Source organism: Haemorhous mexicanus, chromosome 5, assembly GCF_027477595.1.
Source record: "Haemorhous mexicanus isolate bHaeMex1 chromosome 5, bHaeMex1.pri, whole genome shotgun sequence".
In the NCBI taxonomy this organism is placed as follows: domain Eukaryota; kingdom Metazoa; phylum Chordata; class Aves; order Passeriformes; family Fringillidae; genus Haemorhous; species Haemorhous mexicanus.
This window is the reverse complement of record NC_082345.1, coordinates 17268626-17292333: the sequence shown is the minus strand read 5'-3', so window position 1 is coordinate 17292333 and position 23708 is coordinate 17268626. Positions and strand designations below refer to the sequence as shown.

The 23708-nt window shown below is 42.7% G+C and overlaps 2 protein-coding genes across 2 annotated transcripts in view; both read right to left on the bottom strand.

The window, feature by feature from the left end:
* The window catches only part of PARVB (parvin beta), a 50666-nt gene extending 46536 nt beyond the window's left edge, over positions 1–4130 (bottom strand). Inside the window, exon 1 of the mRNA XM_059846150.1 lies at positions 3821–4130. Within this exon, the coding sequence (XP_059702133.1) occupies positions 3821–3935 (115 nt within the window). The 5' untranslated portion in view covers positions 3936–4130. The remainder of the gene's footprint in view (positions 1–3820) is intronic.
* A 4540-nt stretch (positions 4131–8670) lies between these two features.
* On the bottom strand, positions 8671–22833 carry SAMM50 (SAMM50 sorting and assembly machinery component). Its single transcript, XM_059846149.1, has 15 exons — positions 22696–22833; positions 20886–20996; positions 19745–19846; positions 19196–19283; positions 18549–18655; positions 16496–16626; positions 16201–16288; positions 15576–15704; positions 14847–14918; positions 13685–13771; positions 12299–12369; positions 11820–11887; positions 10874–11020; positions 9636–9777; positions 8671–8879 (listed from the first exon to the last, which is right to left on the bottom strand). Exons 1-15 carry the CDS (start codon positions 22714–22716, stop codon positions 8834–8836), a joined length of 1410 nt encoding a protein of 469 aa, XP_059702132.1. The 5' UTR covers positions 22717–22833; the 3' UTR covers positions 8671–8833.
* Between the last annotated feature and the right edge of the window lie 875 nt (positions 22834–23708).

The window sequence follows — 23708 nt, the reverse complement described above, 5'->3', positions numbered from 1 at the left end:
GGAAAATAAAATCAAGCTTTGCAATGAGGCTGGGAGTGAAGCTTGCTGCAAAACCCCCTCCTTTATTTCAGCACAGCAGCATCACTCTGACAAAGAGGAAAGGGCAGATTTTTCAATTTCCTTTTGCAAAAGAAGTTGAAATGTAGTACTACCTGAAATAGCATCTTTTACAAAATTTGAAAAGAAGCTAAGGAATCATCTGGCTTAAAAACCATATCCTGTATGGGCCCTGCCAGCACCCCAACAGTTTTCTAAGGTATTTAAAGCAGATTTTGGAGCTCTTAAACAGGTGGCACATTTTGAAAGACCAAAATCACAGAATCCTGGAATGGTCTGGGTTGCAAGGGACCTTAAAGCCCATCTCATTCCATGCCCCTGCCATGGGCAGGGACACCTTCCACTATCCCATCTTGCTCAGAGCCCCATCCAGCCTGGCATTGGACGCTGCCAGGGATCCAGGGGCAGCCACAGCTGACCTGGGCACTCTATGCCAGGCCTCACCATCCTCATGGTGAAAAATTTCTTCCTAATACGTAATGCAAATCTCAGATACACCAAGACAGGGACAGTAAACATCAGGCAAACACAGATATTTGCAGATTTCCATGTGGCCTAAATGGGGAATGGGGAGAGAAGTAAAAACCAAAGTGGTCACAGAGCATTGGAACTGACACATTCCACTTTTCTAAGGATGTGCATCATGACTGATTGTAAGATTAGGAACACACATCTCCCTCCATGCAATCCCATGGCCTTTCCCGTCCTTTCTCTGGCCAAGTCCCTCCCCAGTGGGCTCTCCAGTACCATCATGGTATGGTTGAGTTCATCTGCTGGTTTTCCTGCTGCAGAGGTCCTCTGAAGTGTTCCTATACTCACTGGTAACCCATTTCGACATAGCCTGCAGCTAGACTTTTCTCCCTGGGACATTTTTACCCAAATTAGGGGTTAAAAATATTCCTGGGAAGGAAGAGGAAGGGAGGAGCCAAACAGACACGGAGATCACTCACTAGCCTTCCATAGGAAACCAGGGTAAAAACGGCTTCCCCACAAGCTGCTCTTTCTCTCAAGTCAAGGCAGCCTAAAAACTCTCCCCAAAAATGCATTGGAATAAGTTATGAAGTAATTAGCCAAAAAAAATTTAAATTTAGATGCTCATTGTTAGCAGACACACATTATGGTTATTTACAACCTGTGATTAAAGAAATGAAAACCACAAATGAGAATTTTTCCGAATCATTATAGGGAGCTTTGAGCTGCGTGGCTCAGAAGTTGTGCACAAAAAGGAAAAGAATTGATATAAGTGTATTTTAGCTCTCACAAAGACCCCGTTAAAGGTCACTGTTTGAGCACAGCTGGGACAGTAACAGCTGCAATACACAGACAGGCAGTGAAAGCAAGCAGAAGGTATAAAGAGCCCTCAGGCTGGAGCTTTTGGAGCTGGAGGCCGAGGAGGAAAGGATGATTTCAGGCTGTGGCAGCCTCAGCATTCTTATTTGCCGTGGAGGACAGGATTTTCTCTGGGAAGATCGTTCTGACCCCTGCTGGTCCCCTCAGGCAAACCCAGCAGAAACCTGGAGGCAGGCCAGGAATTCCCAAGGGCTGAGCACATGGGGAAACGCTGACCACATCTGCTTCTACCAACTCATTCAAGGAACGCCACTCAGATGACCTTCCAATTTACTTCTGCTCCACACTCACAAAAAAAAAAAAAAAAAAAAAAAAAAAAAAAAAAAAAAATTAGTTTCTAGCCCTGAAATTTGCTCCTGGGGCTGTCCAGGTCCTTCCACAAGCCATGTTCCAGCCTCTCTCCCCCTGGCGCAGATGCCCCAGCTCATCACTCTTACCCCTTGGCCCGCTCCCATTGCACAGGCATGGCTGGGACAGCCTCCACTGGAGAGCTGCTCCACAAAGGGAAAAAAGCCATTTCCCTTCATAACAAAGGGGCTGGGCCCCTGCAGCACCAGGGAATGTCACACCAGTGGCTCCTCATGCTTGTAGACAGGGGCATTTCAGACTGGAAGGAATGCTCTCACAAAAAGCTGCCCCTTGTGTTGCAGCTTCCTCCCCATCACACCAACAGAAGTGGGGCTGGGAGGCTTTGGTGTGGTTCCCCACTAAGTACCAGGCACAGTGACCAAAAGAGGCCCTTCCATGGCCACGAGGAGCTGTGGCCACTCAACACAGGCAAACTCAGCAAAACCAGCAGGTGGCCCCTGCTGGAAGTGGTCACCTCAAGAACACGGCCTAGTGATACTGAAATGCCTAAGAAGGGAAGCTGCCAACCTTTTCAGCTTTGAAGCCACCTTTGACATGCACGTTTTTGGAGCACGTGCTTGGCCTCCTTGCCAGAGATGAGCTTTTCCACTATCTTCCTTTGGAAGTAAATGAGATCATCTCAGGAAGGCACAACTGCTTGTTCTGGTCCTCAGTAGAACCACGTCAGGGAAACTTGATTAAAAATAGATAACAAAGGAAACACCAGTAAGCCACACCAAAACAGGCAGCAGAAGGAAAGGGAAGCAATTTCCTTGAACCACGTTTCAAGGCCAAATATTGTGTTTTTAAAAATTAAAAAGCTGTCTTCTGAATGTTGCTGGCAATTCATAGACTCAATACAGGCAAAACATGCTCAACAGCCAGCTCAAAGGAGGCTGAAACTTGAATTACATCCCTACCCTACACACAGCTGACACTAGGACAAAACCAAGGCCAGTTTTAACCAGCCATCAAGTCACAGTTGAGTTAAGCCATAGGGCAATGACACACATATTTCCTGCTGGCAGATGCCAGGAGTTTGGGGATAACACAGATGCAGCTTCTCCACAGAAGCCAGTACTGGTGAGTTGGGGAAGCTGGGGAGAACAGCAGACACCATCCCCAAAGGACACTGCACTCAGAGGAAGGGCACACTTTGAGCATTCAGGACTGGGCCAGCTTTATCAAGTCCAGCAATGAGACACCTCCCTTTTTCAACAGCAACAGCGCTGCTATCTGCAGAGCCCAGGTGAGGGCCGGCAGCTCTGGAGACGCCTCACAGATGTGCCCACACCCGAGGTCAGCGTGTGCAACAGGGGCTGAGCCCCCCAGCATAGGTGCTGGTCCATTGGGCTCGGGCTGGGGAGCTTCTCCAGGCTCTCTGCAGTGAAGGGAAGGCTCTTGCCTCCCTGCCTAGGTACCACCAGCAGTGACATCCCACACGGACACAATCGGACAGCCCGGGCTACGCGTGCCTATGTGGAATCCTTCGTAGTCAGGTGGGTAGGAAGGGTGTGTCTGGTCTCTGGGCACAGTGCCTACACCAACATAAAGCATATGGATGAAGGAACCTGGAATGAAACACGGGCGGACTTGAATATTCCCTCTGGCGTCCTCAGCTCTCACAAGAAAACAACAGCCACAGTCTCGTTGGTCACCAGGAATTTATTTTATAGCACAAAACGGGTTCTGGGCTTACCTTCCCGGACATGCGACATGAGCTGATGTCCCGTCCACCATCACTTCAGTCTCCCCCATCGCTGGCAGCCTCCCCCCACCGCTGCCATCCATCTCCCATGATTCCAGTCTCCCCCATCCCCGCCAGCCGCTCCCCATCTCTCCGGCCGCCCCCGACGCCCGTCCCCAGCCGCGTTGTGGCTCTCTGAGGCAGGCACGGCCCCTTCGCGGGGCCGCCGAACAAAGCGTGGCTCGGGGGCTCCGCTGCTGCTCCCGCGGAGGAACCGGACGGGACGGGATGGGATGGGGCGGGCCAGGACGGCGGAGCGGCCGCGAGTCACGCCGGCCCCGAGCACGTTCCTTCCTTCCCCCGCGCCGGAGAACTCACCCTCCTTGGCTTTCTTCTTCCTGGCCAGGGTCCCGCCGAGCTTGCCCAGGAACGACTCCTCTTTCTTCATCCTGTGCGGCCGCAGCGTCGGGGACCGGACGGGCGCGGCGGACATCGGCTCTGCCGGAGACTCGTCGGGTGAGCCCGCCCGGCCCTGCCCGATCCCGCCCGGCGGCTGCGGGGCCCGCGGAGCCGAACCAAGTCCGGCAGCGGGGAAGCAGTCGCCCGAGCGAGCGGGGCGAGCCCGAGGTGTGCGCTCGCAGCACTGGGGGCGGACTGGAAGCCGCCGCGGCCACAGCGCCCTGCCACGGCCGGGAAGTCCGAGGGAGGCGGGGGCGGGACAAGCCTCGGACACCCCCGGGTGCCGGGGGCGGGCACCGAGCCCACCCGAGCATCACCTGCGCCCAGGCGGGCGGGTCCTTCCTCTTCACCTAGTGCGCCGGACCCACGCGGGTGGCAGGGAAAAAGGGTAAAAAGCATTGCGGCAAAACAACACCCCCGGTCCCACCACAGTCCTACCAGAGTGGTGTTAGGCTTGAAAGTACACAAAGATCCAATTTGAAATGACATCCTGTCTTAGGAACAGTTTTATATAGTCCACATCTGCAACAATTGGACACAACTGGAGGCAAACGCTCAGCATGAGCCCTTTGTCAGGGCACCGCAATTCCTTGCTGGCTTCATTCAGGTGTGCCGCCTAATTTTGCAGCCATGCGCCCCTTCTGTCAGACCTGCCTGCTTTCTCCTCCTGGCATGTGGCCGGTCAGGTCTGACATCTCCTTTGTGGGAGGATCGAGTAGAAGGAGTCGTAGGCTCTGTGTTTGCCAAGCCACCACCTCCCAGGTGTCCCCTCACTGCTGCTGCCATCAGCACGGCATGTGTTCACAGAAAGGCCCCAAACCAGACACTCGGTTGGGATCCCACAGGGAGAGTTTCTTATTTCTTATCATTTCACAGCAGCATGATAAGGGGGTTGTGGCATACACGTTAAAAACAGGTCCTGAGGAGTTTCTAGTGTTAGGGTCTGGTCCTGTTTAAGCCCCTGAAGTGATCCCACTGATTTTAATGGGACTGCTGAGTCCCCAAAGTCACACACAAGTTTTGTCTCTGCTCCTGCGAGCAGTGTCCCAGTCGGCAGCCCTTGCCCCAACAAAGGAGCACATTCAAACCAACACAGCTTGGCTCAGGAGCTGCACACCCAGCTTATATGGGACAGATTTGCAGGCTTGACCTGACACAGAGGTAGGACACATCCAGAGCAGAATGTAGCAGAGACAATTTTCTAAGTTTCATCCGAGATTTAACCCCAGCTAATCCCCTCTGTCATCCAGACCCACTCTTGTCCCTCACCCCCAGCTGCTTTTCGACAGCCACTTTGGCAACTAAAAGAAAAAGCCAAAAGACAAAAACCAAAATCACCCAGCCCAAGCTTTCCAGTGTGACTGAGCATGAAGTCACCCAAGGGCAAGTGCCAGCAGAAGGGAAGTGGAGGGCACACATGACCAGGCTGGGAAAGCTCTTTTGAATGGCAGTGCACACTTCTGTGAACTTTATTGAAAATCTCCTTTGGAACAACAAATAAATTTCATTTCCTGTGACAACAGTGTGTTGCCTGTAGCAGAGGCTTTTAGACTGCAAAAGAGAATTTACCAGGGGTGGGATCAATACCAGTTACAAAACCATTTTGCAAAATTAAAAAATTAGCAAGGACATCAACTGCATTCTCCTGACATAAGCCACATGAGACCTTTTACAAGTTCAAGCTCCATTTCCAGTTAATCAATAACCCGAATTCATACAAAACCCACACATTACTGTTGATCTCCAACAGGACTAGTAGAGTGGATATTTTCATTTCATAAAATGCATACTGAAATCTTAGATTGCATTTAGCTTTAAGGCAGTGTGGAAAAACATTTTATGCAATCTCTGGGGGGAAAAAAGCCCCATAAAAATCAATGGGCTCTCCTACCAGATTTTTTAAAATGAAATTACTATCAGAAAATGTATGAGTACAAACTTTCAGCAAGAAAGCAAACAAACTGGTTAATTTACACACATGGAACAAATGGTAAATAAAACTTCACTGACTCCAATGCAGCACTCAAGATGTAACCACTTAAAAGAAAGTGTCTTTTAATAATTGACCTGCCCCTTACATTCTAACAACCTCCCAGTTTCCTCTTCCACATTCACCCAAGCCCCCTAGAAACTTACTCATTAACAGCACCTGAGAACACCAGATCTTCCAAATATAAAGAGCAATTTCAACTTTTTTATATAAGCAGAACAGCTGGACACCACCCACGGTCTTAGAAGTGGTGATGGAAATATTACTGCCACGTTCTCCCAGGCTTGTGGGTGCCCTGACACATCACTGAGACCCTTCAAACCTTGTCCCAAAACAATCCTCTTCTCCCCAGGCCTCCCTCAGCCCCCAGAAAGGGCTGCAAGCAGTGAATTAAGACCACAACTGAAGGGACTCTGCCAGCCTGGTGGGACCTACAGCCTCAGCACTGCTCACGTGAAATCAGAAGGCCACGAACACATTCCAGGTGTGCTGTTTGAGGACACTCCTTGCCACCTTGCTGTCCCTAACAGTGGCATGCCTGAAAAGCAAGGGCATCTTCACTACTCCTGAGATAAACTGATATCCAAAACTGTCCATTTAAACACCAAGCTTTTGAATCACAGTTCTGACTGCAGGCCTTACTCCGTTTATCCTTTCAACTCTGGCCAGAAACACAAGACGAAGAACATGGATTCAGATCTGCCCAAAGCTCTTCCACTAAACACTATGGCAGCTTTTACTGGAATTCTGATTTCTACCCTATCCATTTTAAGTATCTGGGCCTCTGTAGCAAAATTTAAATGGAAATACATTAATCATACAATATTCCATAGAAGCAACCACATAATCCAGGTGCTTCTTCCAGAGGAATTCAGACATACTTTCTGTACTGGATAGCTTTTGTGCACTTGTGGTATGCCGTAAGAAAATGTTACTTTTCAACCTAGTGCAATGCCAGTAGAAAAACAGTGATGCAGGTGGAGCCTCACAGAACATGATTTGCTCTTGTTATCCTACTGGACAATTCTCTGGTGAGTGGCACAGTGAGGTCTGTCAGAAGATGTGCTCAAAAGATCTCTTCAGCCTTCAGCAGTTTCTTCCAATCCTCCCTTGATGCTCACAGAGCTCTCTCAAAGCTTCATTGTGGCCTGGCTGGTGTGTGGTGTGCACACTGAGTTCGGGGCTCTCCCTAGGCCTGCTCAACTCAGAACACTGCTGAGCCCTCTCAAACATCCAGCTGAGCTTAGGGTCCTGTGTCATAACAAAGTATGGCACTTGAGCAGCCTTGAGTAAACACAGTGTGCACAAAACAGAACTCTTAAGGCAGCAGAATGCAGCTAACTTTGAACTACTAGGAGAAAACCCTAACAGTATTTCAGTATCTAAACATTCACATTAAAAATATTTTTATGTCAAAATGTCGATAGTGCTGGAAAAAACTAATAACATTTGTTGACATTCTTGACATAGTTTCATATTTTATCTCATAACAACAAAAGAATAATCAAAAATGCTAGGTTAAATACATACTTGCTACAGTATCTGTTAGATAAACACACTGAAAAAGTTTTTTTAGATGAAATTTTGCTATTTGAAACAGCTGACTTCTGTCATTCACAGCATTTGGAAAATCTGCAAGCCTAGTGCTGCTACTTTATAAGGGGAGGGAAGGATGTTTAATCAAAGTAGAGCTCTGCAAATCCAGTCAGTCCAGTTTGTAGCCTTCATATTTTAGAGAATTATCAACTAAACCAGATTTAGTTACTGTATTACACCAACAGCAATACATACCAATGCTAAACCAATGTATAAAACTCTTCTCTTTAAAAAGAGCAGAGTTTGAGTGCTGACTTGATTGGAAATGAGCTTTCATGGCAGTCCTGACATATTCAGCAAAGTCAAGCAGAGCACCAGCATGTCCAAAGATATCTTTAGCTGAGCAGAAAAAAATCAGGAGTTTAACAGCTCATATATTTATGTTCTGCTCCCCCAGAATCTTCTTTGTATTGTGATTTTAAACCTGCCAACACTTAACAACAAAAAAAGTGAATGTAGATGCAGGGAAAGTGCACTCCAAGTTCATATTCTCTCAGCATGACCACACAGGGTTGATACACATAAAACTAATCAGTATGCAACTACCTCCAAAGATGTCAGGACCAAAGTAGTGAATAAGTCCATCCTTATAAACTGGATTATACCCCAAGTGATAAAGTCAGAGGTGACTTGGGGAGGAAATTAGCATCTCAACAAGTCAGGAGAAAGACATAAAGAGAAACCAGGTAGTTCTACACGTTTGTATATCTGGAGTCACTTTTTGCAACTGCTACAAAAAGCTGCTTCTGCAAGACATAAATCAACAGATTTGCTGAAAGCATTAAAAAACTCAAAGTTCAGAGCCCTGAACCTTTCAAAATTATAATTTTAGTATTTACTATGCTAGACAGATGACTTGAATGTTTACAGTATGCAATTCAGATTTTTGCAATTTAAACAGAGTTGACTTACAACTGAAATATATTCAAATCAGAACATTTTGATTCTTTTAGAACCATTAAAATGGTATAATTTTTGACTTGCAACAGCTTTTTCAAGGACTTGTGATTGGAGTAGAGAAGGCTGTGCAGACCAATAAAACTCTAATGATATGAACCATATCCAAGAACCAATATCTGACACAACTCTAATACTTCAAGTAAAAACCAGCAACTGAAAGCTGTAAGATAGACTCCCAGAAACACTCTCCCATCTTTGATAAGAATCAGAGGTACAATGAACCTTTAGAGCATAATTATTTAATGTAGTTTCTTGTGGAGTCCAAGAGGTAAATCACTCAGCTATGTATCTGCATTTCAAGGAAAAAGGACCATTTTGAATTATGTTATAGTCTTGATTTCATCTCCAAAGCACAATTTCATTCCGTGATGTAAAATATTTCTGTATTATAGAAATCTTATTCCTGCTCCAAACTGAACACCATCGCATATCCTGAAAAGAAACAAACAATAAACAAAGTAAGGGATATATAAATTAGTAATGAAATGAAAATCAATTCTCCCTATCCCCAAATTCCAAAGGTTTTAGCTGACAATGGTTTTTTAAAATAAATGTTTTGAAAATCTGTCATCCATATGGAGCATTTATATTTCCAAATAAAGCCCATAACTTTGAAATTGCTATTATACATTCACATTGCCCACAGAAACAATACTCCTCCTGTATGAAAGACTGGATATCTCACACAATACTCACAAACAAGAACAGGCCTCCTGAAGCTTTTAATTGCGTATTATAATTTTTGCTTGATGCACAATAATTGGTTGCTAACAAATGAATTTATTCTTCTTTTCTCTTTATAGATAAACTTGTTCTCATTTTTCAAGGAAAGACATTAAACTAGGTATTTATTAAAGACAGCAAATGAGGTATTTATCCAATCATTTGGGTTTAGAAGGCTTAAGAACACCCCACAAGCTGTTTGAGTGATCACTTCCCCACAAGAAATAAAGTTGCTGCACAGCTATTTGCATGTATCAACAGCTGCTCTCAAGGTAAATGAACTGTAGCACTTGGGAAGCAAAGTCATAACCCAGCTGTGCAACCAAGGTGAATAAAGCGGGCTGGGAAAGCAGCACCGAGATGTCTTTGCTGGAATGGACCAAACAAACCCACATGGCACAACTGTCTCTGAGAAAGCATACAGGAGTGCAGGAACCTCTGCAGAAGCTGGTGTACCAAACCAACCTGTCTCCAGCCTGTACTCCCATGGGGAAGCAGTAGTTGAGCTCGAGCCTGGCGATGTTTCCCAGGCGCAGCACTATTCCTGTGCCGTAGGACCAGCGGATGCACTCTGCCAGCCTCTGCAGGTGCGCCCTGGGACCGTCACCTGCAGTCAAACACCAATGGATGAGCAGCACAGCAAGAGAGCAGAATTAGAATAAAAATACTGTGATTTCAGTTGGATTGTTGGCTGGTCTCTATGTCCCACTATAGGGCACCTACTAGCAAGAAGGAGGAAATGAGTATTAAAGATTTCAATGTCTTTACTGCTCTCTTCCAGTGCCTGAAGGGAGCCCATGGGAAAAATGGAGAGAAATTAAGTGACAAGAGCCTGGAGTAACAGAACAAGGGGGAATGGCTTCAGACTGACAGAGAGGAGGGGGTTAGATTGGATATGAGAAATTCTTCCCTGTGAGGGTGCTGAGGCCCTGGCACAGACTGCCCAGAGAAGCTGTGGCTGCCCCAGCCCTGGAACTGTCCAAGGCCCAGTTGGATGTGGCTTGAAGGAACCTGGGATAGTGGAAGGTGACCCTGCCCATGGCAGGTGGGAGAACAAGATGAGCTTTAAGGTCCTTTTCAACCCAAACCATTCTGGGACCCTATTCTATGATTCAGTGGGTCTCTACTATTTTTAAGTTGATTGAATTATCTCCCTCCCAAATGGATGTCACCTTTCTTACATCAAGTGAGGCAGACATCAAATATTACTATATTCTAAAACGGACTGAAACAATATTGAAAAGTCATAGATTAATACACTGAAATGTATCCTGAATACAGTTAGGGATGGGAGGAGAAAGAGTCCCATCAGCTACCACACCCTCATCTAATGCCACCACTTTTTCTTTAATTCATCCCACTAAACACCAGAACCCCACTAAAACATCATCTTTTATTCTCCCTTCAGAATGGTGTAAGATAGCAAGTGTTAGTTACACATTGGTCTGCAAACATCACCTGTTCAGAGACACTACCATTACCCTCCTGGCTCTCTTTCCTACAAGTTGTGCTAGAAATTATGGAGAGAGCTAAATAAACTACTGGCAATCTGTCAAATATATACGTTAAAAGCAGCAGGTTTTTGACATGCACCAAAATATATACAGTAAACAAAGTGCCTCTGAATGAACACACACAGAACAACTCTCCTTTTTGCTTTTATATGAAGAGAAGAGGATTTTTTTTATTCTGTTGAGTCTTACCATAGTTGAGATTGCAGAGATTTCCAGCATTAAGGAAGAAATGTGTTCGGAAAAGGTCTCCAAATCCTCCACGGCCAGGCCGGAAAGGGAGAGGGGTGTAGAGATGCAACCCTCCAGCCCAGTAGGCTTCTCCTCCCAAGTAATCACCTGTTTGGGCAAAATGTTGGAATAAACATTGTAATTTTAATTTACTATGGAACATATTAAAGGAATCACTTGTTAAAGGTACAAAGACACATTCCATAAGTTTATATTACACTTCTACCCTTTACAACTCTTCCCATTTGCTTCTGACTCGCTCCAAACTCACCACTATTAGTTTGAAAAATTAGAACTTCCACATTTCTTTAAATCTTCCAAGGGAAGTACATTTTTCTTCCTTCCCTCACCAGAACAGCCTGAAGCATGACAGTTCATCAGAATTACCTCCTGGCCACCTTTGCAATACTTCCCTCCGTAATAAAAATAGGCAATTGATACAATTGAATGATTCATTTCAAAACAGACTGGATATTGAATCCACTGATAACAGCAGAATAAGGAATAGAACTGAGGAAGCTCCTAGCACTCCAAACACCTCTGCTGAGCAGATTAGCTTTCCCCTAAGCGACCTGAACATAAGCTGTATCAAACAAACTGTTGCCATAACCATGTTTTGGAACTTTTCCAGCTTGAAGGTTGCTTACTAATTAAAATGACACACTTGAAGTGTGCAAGTTTGAACACACACATGGTTTATAAAATTAGTAATAAATCACAGCTTAACTAAGAACTGCCTGGCTTTGTCCCATAGTGAACTGATCTGTAAACAACATATCAAAGCCATAACACTTCTCAAAAGTAGAGAATGAGTAATTATTTTCAGGTTACACAAAGTTTAAGGACTCTCTGTGACACACTAATATTTACAGTATTTTCAGAGGAGGGGGACTTAAAAGTGTCAGACCTTCACTCTGGGGTCCAATGCTGTACATACTGAATCCACGCACACTTGTTGGTCCACCAAGGTAAAACCTAGTGAATACAGATAAATTTAATTTAATGCTTCACTTAAAGGTGACTTTGTAACAGATTTAGTAATGTGATTTTTAAACACCAGCATGAGAAGGCAAAACTTGCTACAGAGTGAACAGAGTCACAATACGGCTTTGTGTCTGAATAAACCTATACCTGTTACAGAATTTTGCAGGCGGTAAATACCATTTTGCAATCAGAAATATGGGCAGGCAGAGCTACTACACAGCAATTTATAAATTTTTACCAGCCCAATATGAAAATGGCTTGAGTATGAACATGCAATTACAGCTAACTACAAACATTTTATTCTCCTCAGAACTACTACTGTTTTTCTCTTGTGCAGAGTTTTCTATATACAATACACCTCTGTTGACTGGGAAAAACCCCCCAAACATTTAACAAACTTGCCTGTCAGCTATACTGGATAGCTTGTCTCCAATAGGTACCAGCATTCCACCCCAGAACGATGCTGAAACAACCTTTGGAGAGAAAAACAAGTTGTTTATTAGTACTTATTCCTCAGGCAGAGCTCCCATCAGTCTCCCAGAGCTACAGCTGCTCACATCCTGTGGATATCACGCCCTGTATGTCAGATTTGCAAAAGGATTTTCAGGAAATTCTTGATGGCTGCTGCCCTCTTTCTTTTATGCAGTGCTGTGCCTTGAAAATGTCAATATAGCATATTTGAACCAAATGCTAATTCCACAACAGCTTAAGGGAGCACTCAACCTCATCCAGCACCTCTTGTCTTGAGAATTTTCATGTCTTGAATTAAGAAAACACTGATGCCATCAATTATTCCTGGCAATTTGAAATCCATAGGAGACTGAGTCCAACAAGCAACTGTCAAAAATGTACAATTATAACCTGTCTGTAAATTATATAACTAACCTTATAATTACATGAAACCACCTTCTGTGACTCACTATACTGACATCAAATAAACTACAGAGTTATCCTTTATCTATGAAAAGTAATTCTTGCAATTCAAGTCACTGAAATAAATAGATTTAATCACTTGCTTGCTGCCTGTGTGCCGGGTGTCACTGATAGACAGTGACATCTTCTGTCAGTACCTTTGGGATAGAAATTATTGTAACCCCTGACTTTTAAATCTTCAGGATGCAAGTTGCTGCTTAATTCCCCATTCAGCTCTGAGAAGAATTTATTGCACTATCTCCTTGGGATAAAAAACTTCTTTCTAAATTCAGTTAGAAATATTCCTGGGATATGTTGAAATTCTTATTACAGTTTTTCAATATTTTATTTCAAAATCTTATTTCCACCTAATACTAAATCAATGCTGCTGAAATCAGCCTTCCCATTTTTCCCAATAATGTTATACACAGGAAACAGTTACATGCTATGATATCAAGATGAACAGTTATATAGTCAACATTTCAATTAAAAAGGAAATTAAACCAAGATTATACAGAATATTCATGAAGGTTTAAAGCTTTTAAGTTTTTCAAAAACTTGCAAGGTTTTTGAAAAATCCCTCCTAAGGAAGACCAACATGACCAACATCACTTCTGGAAGGAAAATCATTCTTATGGTTTACTGTGAAACAAGTTCTCTCCAAAATTCCCACTTTTCAAGTAATTGTGCACAGCAGGAACATAAAGTTGAAAATACAGACAGTCCATTTTCCAGAAAACAAAATAAAGTTATCTACTCCAGCCATTTTTCACAATCTTTTTCCTAATCCATAGCGGAAAATAATCATAAGACATAGGTTTAATAGCCCCCCAAAAAACCTCAGGTCAATTACTAAAATATCTTTAAAAAGTTTACCGAATCCCAGAGAAGTTGCTTATTCAACTGAAATTCAAAATCCTCCTTCAGAAAGCTCACATCTCCACCTGTATAACCAGCCAACTCCTGCAAAGACATAAATTTATGGAAGTTACAACAGATATTACATGTTTTTTTCCTCTAAAAATTCAGCATGTCTGCATCAGCACGGGCAGTATTTTTCTTTATAAGAAATACAGAAACACTGGCATGGTGAGGCAGCTGATTTTTGGACTGAGCCATGCATGAACCTCTGAGCCTCAGAATAATGAGCTGCATTTTTTTCTTTTCCAAATATTAAACCAAACTATTGCTTTCCAAGCCATTTTATAAATGAAGGCAAGATAGAATGGAGGTGGAAAATGCAGCATCCAAAATCAAGAATGTATTTTCCTAGATCTGAGAAGATTTCATCTGGTGAAGAAGGGCATGACACAATTTATTATTTTCAGCTCTCGTGAAGTGACTGAACTAACTCAGTGTTAGAGGCAGGATCTAACAAATTACACAGTACCTAAACACTGAATTATAGCCACTTCTCTCACTCAAAACAGTCCACTGCTGCTTACTTTTAGTTCCAGTGGCATTTCAAATCTGCCTCTAAAGCACTAGAGAAATTTATGCATCTGAAGTATTACCCATAGAGCAGAAAAGCCAACTTTTAGAAAGGCTCTGAGTGTAGCAAAAGGGAAAAGCATTTTCTCAGCCAAAATGATACATGCATTTGCCTTGGAGAGTTATTTTTACCCAGTCTTTCATTTTTAACTCTCAGAAATTATGTAAGTAGCAACAGGACTGCAGTCTGGCAATCTGCATGACAGTGTTAAAAAAAAGAAGGCTAATTATTACCCACTGAAAGTGTAGTGCAAATACTGTCAGTGATAGTGTCTCTCACCTAATAAATAATTTAATGCTGATGGAGAGGCTGTGCTCTTCAACTAATGGCATACAAATGAAAATTTTCCACCATAAAAAAAGTTTGATGATTTTAAAAGGCACACTGGGTAAACAGAAAAGGTAATTACCAGTCTGCATTGTCGCCTAGTCAATTTTAGATTCATTTCTAGCTTTAGACTTTTTAACATGAACATCAATTAGATCAATTAAGACTTATGTGAACACACAGATAAACCCCAATAATAGTACAAGTGATTAAAGCTACCTGATTAATTTTCAGCAAAGCACCTCGTTTTGGCAAGATCGAGGAGTTCCGGGAATCAATTAGCATGGCATGCTGAAAAGAAGAAAAAAAATTTGGGTTAGGTTCTCATATCTGTTGAATGCCTCAGAGTGACACCATTATTATCCTTCCAAAACTGTGCAAACAGTGGAAGACAAGCACAGCTCCAACTAAGATTAGTGTAGCTACATGGATTTGGGAACAATATCCCTATAGACTGGCTTTGTTTGACATTTACAGGCCACATGAAATGCATACATTTATATTTTCTGCCCATGGCACACACCAGAAACAGAGCAGCAGCCCAACTGCAACCCACCAATCTGCAAAGAGCTTATCTCCTACAGTTTGTAAGCTGTAAGTGAAAGATGGCAAGTGACCAGAAGCTGGCATCAGGGAGAATGTTTACAAAAGGCTTAGGATGAGGATATTTACTCTTCCTGTCTGTTACAAAACAAAGCAATTCTGCTAAAAGAGATGGCAGGTGACACAGAGGGAGAACAAGCCAAAGCCTAACAGTCAACTATAATTCTCTTAATTCCCTGTTCTCCCTTTGGGCCTCCTGGATTACTTCAATGACTGGACACAGCAAAAGATGTCTGAAGGAAAACACATTCCCTCCAAAGACAAAAAGCTCCTTTGGTATCACTCCTAAGTATGAGATGACTCAAAGTTATGTGTTTTTAAAATATTATCATGAAAAAGCCTTACAGAGAGAGAAGATTTTAGAGAGTGTCCACTTTCCTCTCGAACAGAAAAGGATGCTGTTCTAGCAAGGCAGCCAAGCTCTCTCCACACAACTTCCCACTTCACTGTGTGATTGGTCTTCCAGATGGGAAACTACAATAAAGGATTGAGAAACTCATTAAAACAATTGTTACAAAATTAAAATAAATATTTTTTATATTTGAGCCTAGGGCTTTCTTCCCAAACTTCTTGAAACACAAACAAACTCTTTTCCATTTCAGAGTTATGCTAATTCTGCTCCAGCCAAGAGAGTTGGATGCACACTAATTAATCCATTCCAAATGAAAAATATCTTGAATTGGGCTGATACAGTAAACTAGACAGACAGCTGCCTCTCTGAAATGATAATTAAAAAAAAAAATTTAAGAAATAAATACTGGCATTTTTATACAGCCAAAATGAGACTGAATTGTAACAAAAAAATCCAAGATGCACAACCTCTGTCACTTTCAAATCACTGACCTCTTTCAAATAAAGACAAGTCAGCCCTGTGCATGAGTGATTCAATTATTCAAAAAGTAAAACAAATATTTCCAAGAGCCCAACTGAAATGTAAATGAAGCATGTGTTACACTTGCGCTACACTCACATTATAGTCTGCCGATATTCCTCTGTCTGTTTCTCGAAGAGAGCTCCAAGGGAACTGTCCAGTTACTTTGTATACATTAACTGAAAAACTGAAACACAACATTATTGGTAGTTTTGAAAGGGAAACTATTTAAGGTACAGCTCTGAATAACAACAAAAATTTAAGAAACCAGCTCTGCTACATCATTACCAGACCCTCAGGAAAGAATAAATGCAATTCTTACTCAAGGAAAGATCTTTTAACTGTTTTATATTCCTTCACTAAAAACAGAAGTAGCAAAAAACACATCCCCTACTTTTTTTCAAAGTTTCCAGGCCGTGGTTTGAAGAAGGACAGGCCATATGAAGTTTCTTTTGTTCCATAGGAGAACTGGAAAGTCACCTTTTCTGCACGTCCAAGGAGATTTGGGAACTTCAGCCCAAGCACCTAAAGAAAATAAATTAAAAAACCCCAAAACACTAGACAAACAAACAAAAACCTCCCCACACCATAACATTTTATATTGTTTGCTGCCTTGCATCTAAATCATATGCTGAAGAGAGGGACATCATGAGAATTAGAAATTAAGGTATTTAAAAATACTTGTAACTGAATGTAGTTTTTTTTCTTAGTTTTCTCTCTGCACTGGCAGCAAAAGCCAAGTGCAAGCTACAATCAAACATCCAACTTTTACTGCTGTTTAGTAGCTGCTGACTTAATCTGCACTCTCACTGAGATATCTGTACTGATATTACTTCCAGCAAAATCTCCAAGCCTGTCTCAAAGCCCTGGAGAACAAATCTTTGGCACAACAAGCAGCTGCTCTGCAATTGCAGACTCTCCCACTGATCCTCAGGAAAAATCCCTGTCAGAGAGGGTTCATCAGAACCAAAGCAAGGGAAAATTATCACTATGGAGCCACTTTCCTGTAGTTTGGTTTTGAGCACCAAGATCCTTTTGCAACCAGAGCTGATGGTGGCACAACACAATACTACAATTCTCCAGAAACTACTGAAACAGTTTTGCCTATTCTGACACAAATTCCTTGCATCCTTCAGGCAGCTCTTGGCCCTCTGACAGAAAAGATGGAGCAGGCTTCCTCCCAACATAGACACCACCACTGTAATATTGTTGTGTGTACTGTTGGAAAAGAATACTAAAAAACTCCCAAATTCTGACTGGAATTGGGACTGACAGCTGTTGGAAGCAAACCAGTAACCTGAGTTTTGTAATGATTATGCCATAAAAAGAATTATGCCATAAAAAGAAAAGGCTTTTAGTATGAAATACTAGATGTATAAGCTTCAGCTGAATTCAAGGGATTAGAATAAATAAATCTATTCAACTCTTAAGGAAACACAATCTTGATTGCCAATATCAGTTTATACAAGTCATGCTTTTAGAGCATTCACAAGTTTTACTTTTCTGTGATAAATTAATATCAAACAGAGAGGAAGTTGAGCACAAAAAGAGAAACCCAAGCAGCTTTCAGTCATTTCTGAGCAGCACTGGAAGCAACAGGTAGGATTCCCTGCTGGTTTCCTTCAGGCCAAACACCGTGAACCTGGCTCCTGGCAGAGGAGCTGCATAAGCAGCTCTCAACTCACCCACTTCCAACTCTCCTTGCACATGCAAAACATCATCACCTGAGTCATGTGGGATCTTAACCAGGTTAAAAATACCCTTAAGAGGAAAAGGATGAGCCTCTTGATCTGGCTTATTCACCAGCCCCAGGCACAGCTGCCCTGTGCAAGTGGGAAGGCAAAAATGGTGCAGGATGAGCACCTGAAAGTACAAGCTGCTCACAGCAGCACTTCTGGTAAAAGCACATTCACAGACCAGCAGTACAGCTGGTGCTTCCTGGGGCAACTGGCAAATATTGTTCATACAAGATTTTAATCCAATGCATCCTTAATTGAGTCATATGAAAACAAGTCCCAAAGTTTGTAGAATTCATGAAAACCTACAGCCCAGAATAACTGATACCAGGCTAAAAGAGAAAAACAAGAAAAATTTCTAAGTCAAATATAAAGCACTGTGACTGAGCAGAAAAATACTTCAAGTATATCTCATAGAAACAAAATGCCAAATTCCTTACTAATCTCTCCAATAGATGAAACATCTTAAATAGTAGCAAGAAATAATTCAAGACATTTCAAGAATTAAAAAACTAACTCGCTGAGCTGGAAGCTACAGCACTGTTCCTCAGCTCAAAATAGGCTTTTGCTGAATGAAAGCCTGGCACAAAGGCCTGACAAAGTCTTAGAAAGGTTGGATCAAGACTAGATCACCAAATTCCTAGCTAGGCTTGAAACTGAAGGCAAGAGGAATACCAAAAGGCATTACTAATAATTTGAAGTAATCCATACCATGCTGCCTTCATTGTTGCCAACCATGGTGTTATAGCTCCCAGTTAACCTTCTCAATTCGGTTACCTCAAAGGTCACATCTAAACCATTTGGAAGGGCATCATCTCCTGAAGAATAAATGAAGTGCATGTTATCTCTAAAGAGATATTTTAAAAAATGCAGACAGGAGGTTACTTGAATTATTTGAAAACTGAGTTAAGGTATAATAAAAGTCCATGCTACAAAGGAAAATGGCTTGAGAAAAGGACATTTGGATGTGAGTGCAGAATTGGACTCAATCATCGGATTACTGGCTTTAATCATTTCATGTCAATGTGATGTGCAATACAACAACAGGATATATTTTGAAGCTTTCCCTCACATGTTCCTCGAAACTGTGGATTAAGGAAAGCTTACTGTAATTATTGGAAATGCTGAAAATTCACTCATGGACATACACATATATGCAAACACATGCAAACAGATTTCCTTCATAGGGATAACTGATATGGATACATTTGTACCCACAGCACACCAATCTATTCATCTAAAATATATATAAAGTAAGTTACACACACAAATAATATCCAACCTATTAAACAGGGAAATATACATTACAGGTATGAATAGATGAGAATAAAGGTGAGGATAAATGAAGGAATACACACCTTGGCAGGTATCAATCAGAACATCCACCTGTCTAAATATTCCAAGACGAAGCAACTTCTCACGAGCTTCATGTGATTTCCTCATCACCTACAGCATGAGAAAAGTATCTCAGTCCCAGAATCAGAGGATATTTGGGATGGAAGAGGCTTTCAAGATAATCTAGTCCCTTTGAGTCTTTCAGGTTAACAAAAAGCAATGAGGATAAATTAAAATGCAGCTAAGTTGTGAAATATTCACAGATTTTGTATATAAAGACACACATGTTCACATTCAAAACAGAACACAACCACTTTAACACTTGCATCTGCAGAAATAATTTAGACCCAGAGCATCTGGCTCAATACCTTCATACCTTTTGTTAACTGGCTTCCTAATTACTTTAATAGTTAAAACAGTTATTCAAATAGGTACCAGTAGTTACAACTTATTTAGGGGGCTCCTGTTCTTGACAGAGTTGCCCCATGTCTGAAGAGAGTTGCCCAAAGCAGGAAAAGGAGAAAAAATTGTAATTTTTAAACAACAAGTCTGTTATTCACTGCAACACTTACATCAATGAGATTTTTTGCCTTGAAAACATCAGAGATTTCATACATGATGATATCATCTTTGGTCCTTCCAAGTCCATCGAAGTGCACGTGCTGAACCACCACCTAAACACAACAAATCTTTACACACAAGTACTGGATTTGCATCTAATAACAAGGACCAAGGTCACCAATGCACAAAAATTATTGTGAGAAACCTTGACGATTCCTGGGGCTAATTCCTGCTAACCTACATCATCAGAAATGACTGCTTTCTAAGATTCTGGGACATAGTTCCCATAAGACAAAAATGAAAGAAAAGAGACATCTAACAGAAAAGCTAGCACTGGTTGTAGCAGAAGAAACACTGATAGACTGCAGCTGCTGGGGTTTTAGTTATAAATGTTGTATGGACAAAGAAGCAAACGCAGAAATCACACAAGTAATAAGTGCATAAGACAGAATTATGTAGTTAATCATAGTTATTTGCTACTTCTTTCATCCGCTATATGTAAGGAAATAATTAAAAGAAGAAAATCAAACAAGCGTACAAGCCACAAATATTTAAACTCTGTTAAAATCATCACTACCACAGAAGCAGTGCAGTTTGAAGTGCAGCTGAAAATCACTGCCTTTATAAGGTTTTCTACTTTCATTTTGATACATAATCACCTGAGACAATTCTACTGTAAAAATCACAGCACCTTCCACACTACCCAGTACAAACAGATTGCATTTCCTTTATTTTTCCAATCTTTTCAGTGAACTATAATTTTAGGGGTAAATGTAAAAAAAAAAAAACCTGCTTCAAATAGTTGTCAAGGATTGGAACAGGCTGCCCAGAGCAGTCACCACCCCTGGGGGGACTAAAAACCATGTGGATGTGGCACTTGGGACATGGTTAGTGCTGGACTTGGCAGTGCTGGGCTAACAGCAAAGACTCTGTCTTAGTTTAGAGATCTTTTCCAACCTAAACAATTCTATGATTCTATACCAGAGTTTGTAAAAGAGACTATGCAGATTATAATAACTCTATCAGAAATATTTGTATGACTCTGTGTATTCATGTATAATACAACAGCAAAATAACAGCAACCTTCTATTACTGCCAATTGCTGAAAAAAACTGCTCTCCAAAAAATTCAGGATGTTGCTCAGCCACTTACATCTTTGTTTTCAAGAATTTCCTGCTTGCTCTCAGGTTCAACTTCAACCAGTTCAGCTTCCTCTCCCAAGGCACCAAAGTCTGGCCCAGCCATTGGAAGAGGCTCCAGACTCTGAAAGCATAAGAGAAAACAGCATTTAATAGGGTACACAGATTTGTGACTGGTGCCTTTTGTAAGTGTTGAGCCTGTGGTTCTCAACAACGGGCTCATCCAATCCTAAGGGAAAAAAGCAAAAGAGAACTAAAATGAAAGGAATTACCAGAACACATGATACCTACCTGCTTGCTGAATTTTTTAATGAAAGCTAAATAGCTTCCACATTGAATGACTTCTGAAAAACACTCTGCATTCTTCCAAAAAACAGCCTGAAGTTTTAAGACAGGCTTCTTGGGTAAAAAGATTAATTCCAAATTCTTAAAAAAAAAATCTAAAAGCTCACGCTGTCACTTCTCTAGTTTGGGTTTTAGGAGGCAGAAGACTATGAATGTCAAACAATAAAATAAAAAGGGTGTTCTCAGAATGTTAGTTTGCTTTGCATGCATTTATCTACCTTTATATTTCAGTATTTCTTTTATATTTAGCCTTATTCTTTTCAAATATGGCTCGAGAACCTCAGGTTCTGACCACCAGAGCCAAACACTTTAATGAAACACAGCATATACCTGAAAGAGTCCTAAAAGAAGATTTATCAGAATAGCTGCTTTCCTGAATAGTAAATTGCTGTTGCATATCAAAATCCAAAGGAAGACAGAAGCTTCTACCACTGCCACAAATTTCAGACAAGTGTAAAACACTCTGTATCCACACAATATTGTCTAGCAGTTCAAACCACAGATGGACACAAAACAGAGAATGCAAGCAAAAAATCTTGAAACTAAAATTACATTAGTCATGGTATTTACATACTCGAGAGCCTTAACTGGAGGCAGCTCCCTGCAGCTGTTCTTCAGCCTTAAAACTGACCACTTAGACTATATTTCTTCTTTAAGCACTGGTAGATGGCTTTGGAGCTTTGTGCATCTATTCACATGATTTCAGGCATGAGGCCCCTCAGCCCCTCTCCAAGCAATGCAAGGTTCCAGCCTCCAAGTCTCACGAAGGGCGCTTCTCTTTGCACTGTACTTTTTCAGCTGCTTGGATTTAGTTTTGTTTGGTTTGGGTCGTTTTTACTCTGTTTTCATTTCCCCAGCCTCGTTCTTGCCGGCCCACCCCCTGGGTAGGTCAGCTCTAGGAAAGCCTCGGGAAAGACATGAAAAAGACCCAAGTATTCTATAGGGAGAAAATCAATAAGAAATTTATCTCCTTTGTGAGGGTGCTGAGACCCTGGCACAGGTTGCCCAGAGCAGCCGTGGCGGTTCCATTCCTGTAAGTGCTCAAGGCCCGGCTGGATGGGGCTGGGAACAGCCTGAGCTAGTGAAAGGTGTCCCAGTCCATGGCAGCGGGGACGTGTCACCACACGACCATAAAGGTCGCTTCCAAGCCGCCAGTATCAATGATTCTATAAGACCCCCAAACATGAGCTGGGAAGGGAAGGCGCTCCCGAGCACCGGCACAGGCTCCGACCCTTTCTCTCTGCCCTGGTCCGACTGTGCCACAATGGGCGGGCTCGGAGGCGCGTAGCGGATGAGGCGGGACACGGCCCCCGATGGCACCCCCAGCCCCGCTCCCGGCTGCGCCGTGCCCAGCCCGGCCCGAAGGTCGAGGCGGGGAGCGCGGGGCCCTGCGACCTTCGGGCGGCCCCGGTGCGGCTGCCCGGGTCCCATCCCCAGCGGGTCCTGCCCCGGTCGATCCCCAGGGCCCCGACACTCACCCGGGCGTGCACGGTGCCCATGGCGGCAGCGGCGGCGCGGGCGCGGCCTCGGTGGCTCGGGCGGACTCGGGGCGCTCAGGGCCGCAGCACGGGGGCGGCCATGACAGGCGGCCCCGCCCGGCGCCCATTGGCCGGGACGGCGGAAAGGGGCGGGGCCAGGGGAGCGCTTCCCGCGACCGGAGGTCACCGAAAGCCGGGGAATTCACCCCAGACCCGCGGGATTCAGCCCAAACCCCGGGGAATTCACCCCAGACCCGCGGGATTCAGCCCACACCCGGGGAATTCACCCTAAACACGCCGGACTCACCCTAAACCTGGGGGGTTCATCTCAAATCCCGGGAATTCACCCCATACATGGAAATTCAGCCCAAACCCGCGAGATTCACCCCAAACCCAGGGGATTCACTCAAACCCACGAGTTTGTTTCACCCCGAATCCACGAATTCACCCGAAACTCACGTGTTTGTTTCACCCCAAGCCCACTTGTGTCAGCCGAAACCGACGGGATTCACTCCAAACCCGGGGAATTCACCCCAAACGCACGCGTTTCATCCCAAACCCATGGAATTTGCCCCAAACCCGGGGAAGCAGATTGGGCACTTGAAACCGAAAGCTCGTGTTGTAAATTACTTTAAATTGTTGGTATTGTAATTATTTTTATTACTACTACTATTATTTTACATTGCATTAAATTGTTATCTCTAGATATTTCTATATTTCATTTTTATATCTGTATTATATATTTATAGATAATCTAGTTATTATATATTATTTATACTTTAAATTACTGATATATGTTTTAAAATATCTATATTAAATATAAATAAATATTTTAGCACATCTATTATTCATAGAACAAATTATTTAATAGGTCTTTATTATCTTATTTATATTTAGTTATCTGCTAAGTTAGTTTTATCTCAGAAACAACACACCCTTTGTTTTCTCCCTTCACACCCAACTTTATCTGGTTTTTAATTATTTTTGTTTAAATGCAACGAGGTATTTGTAAA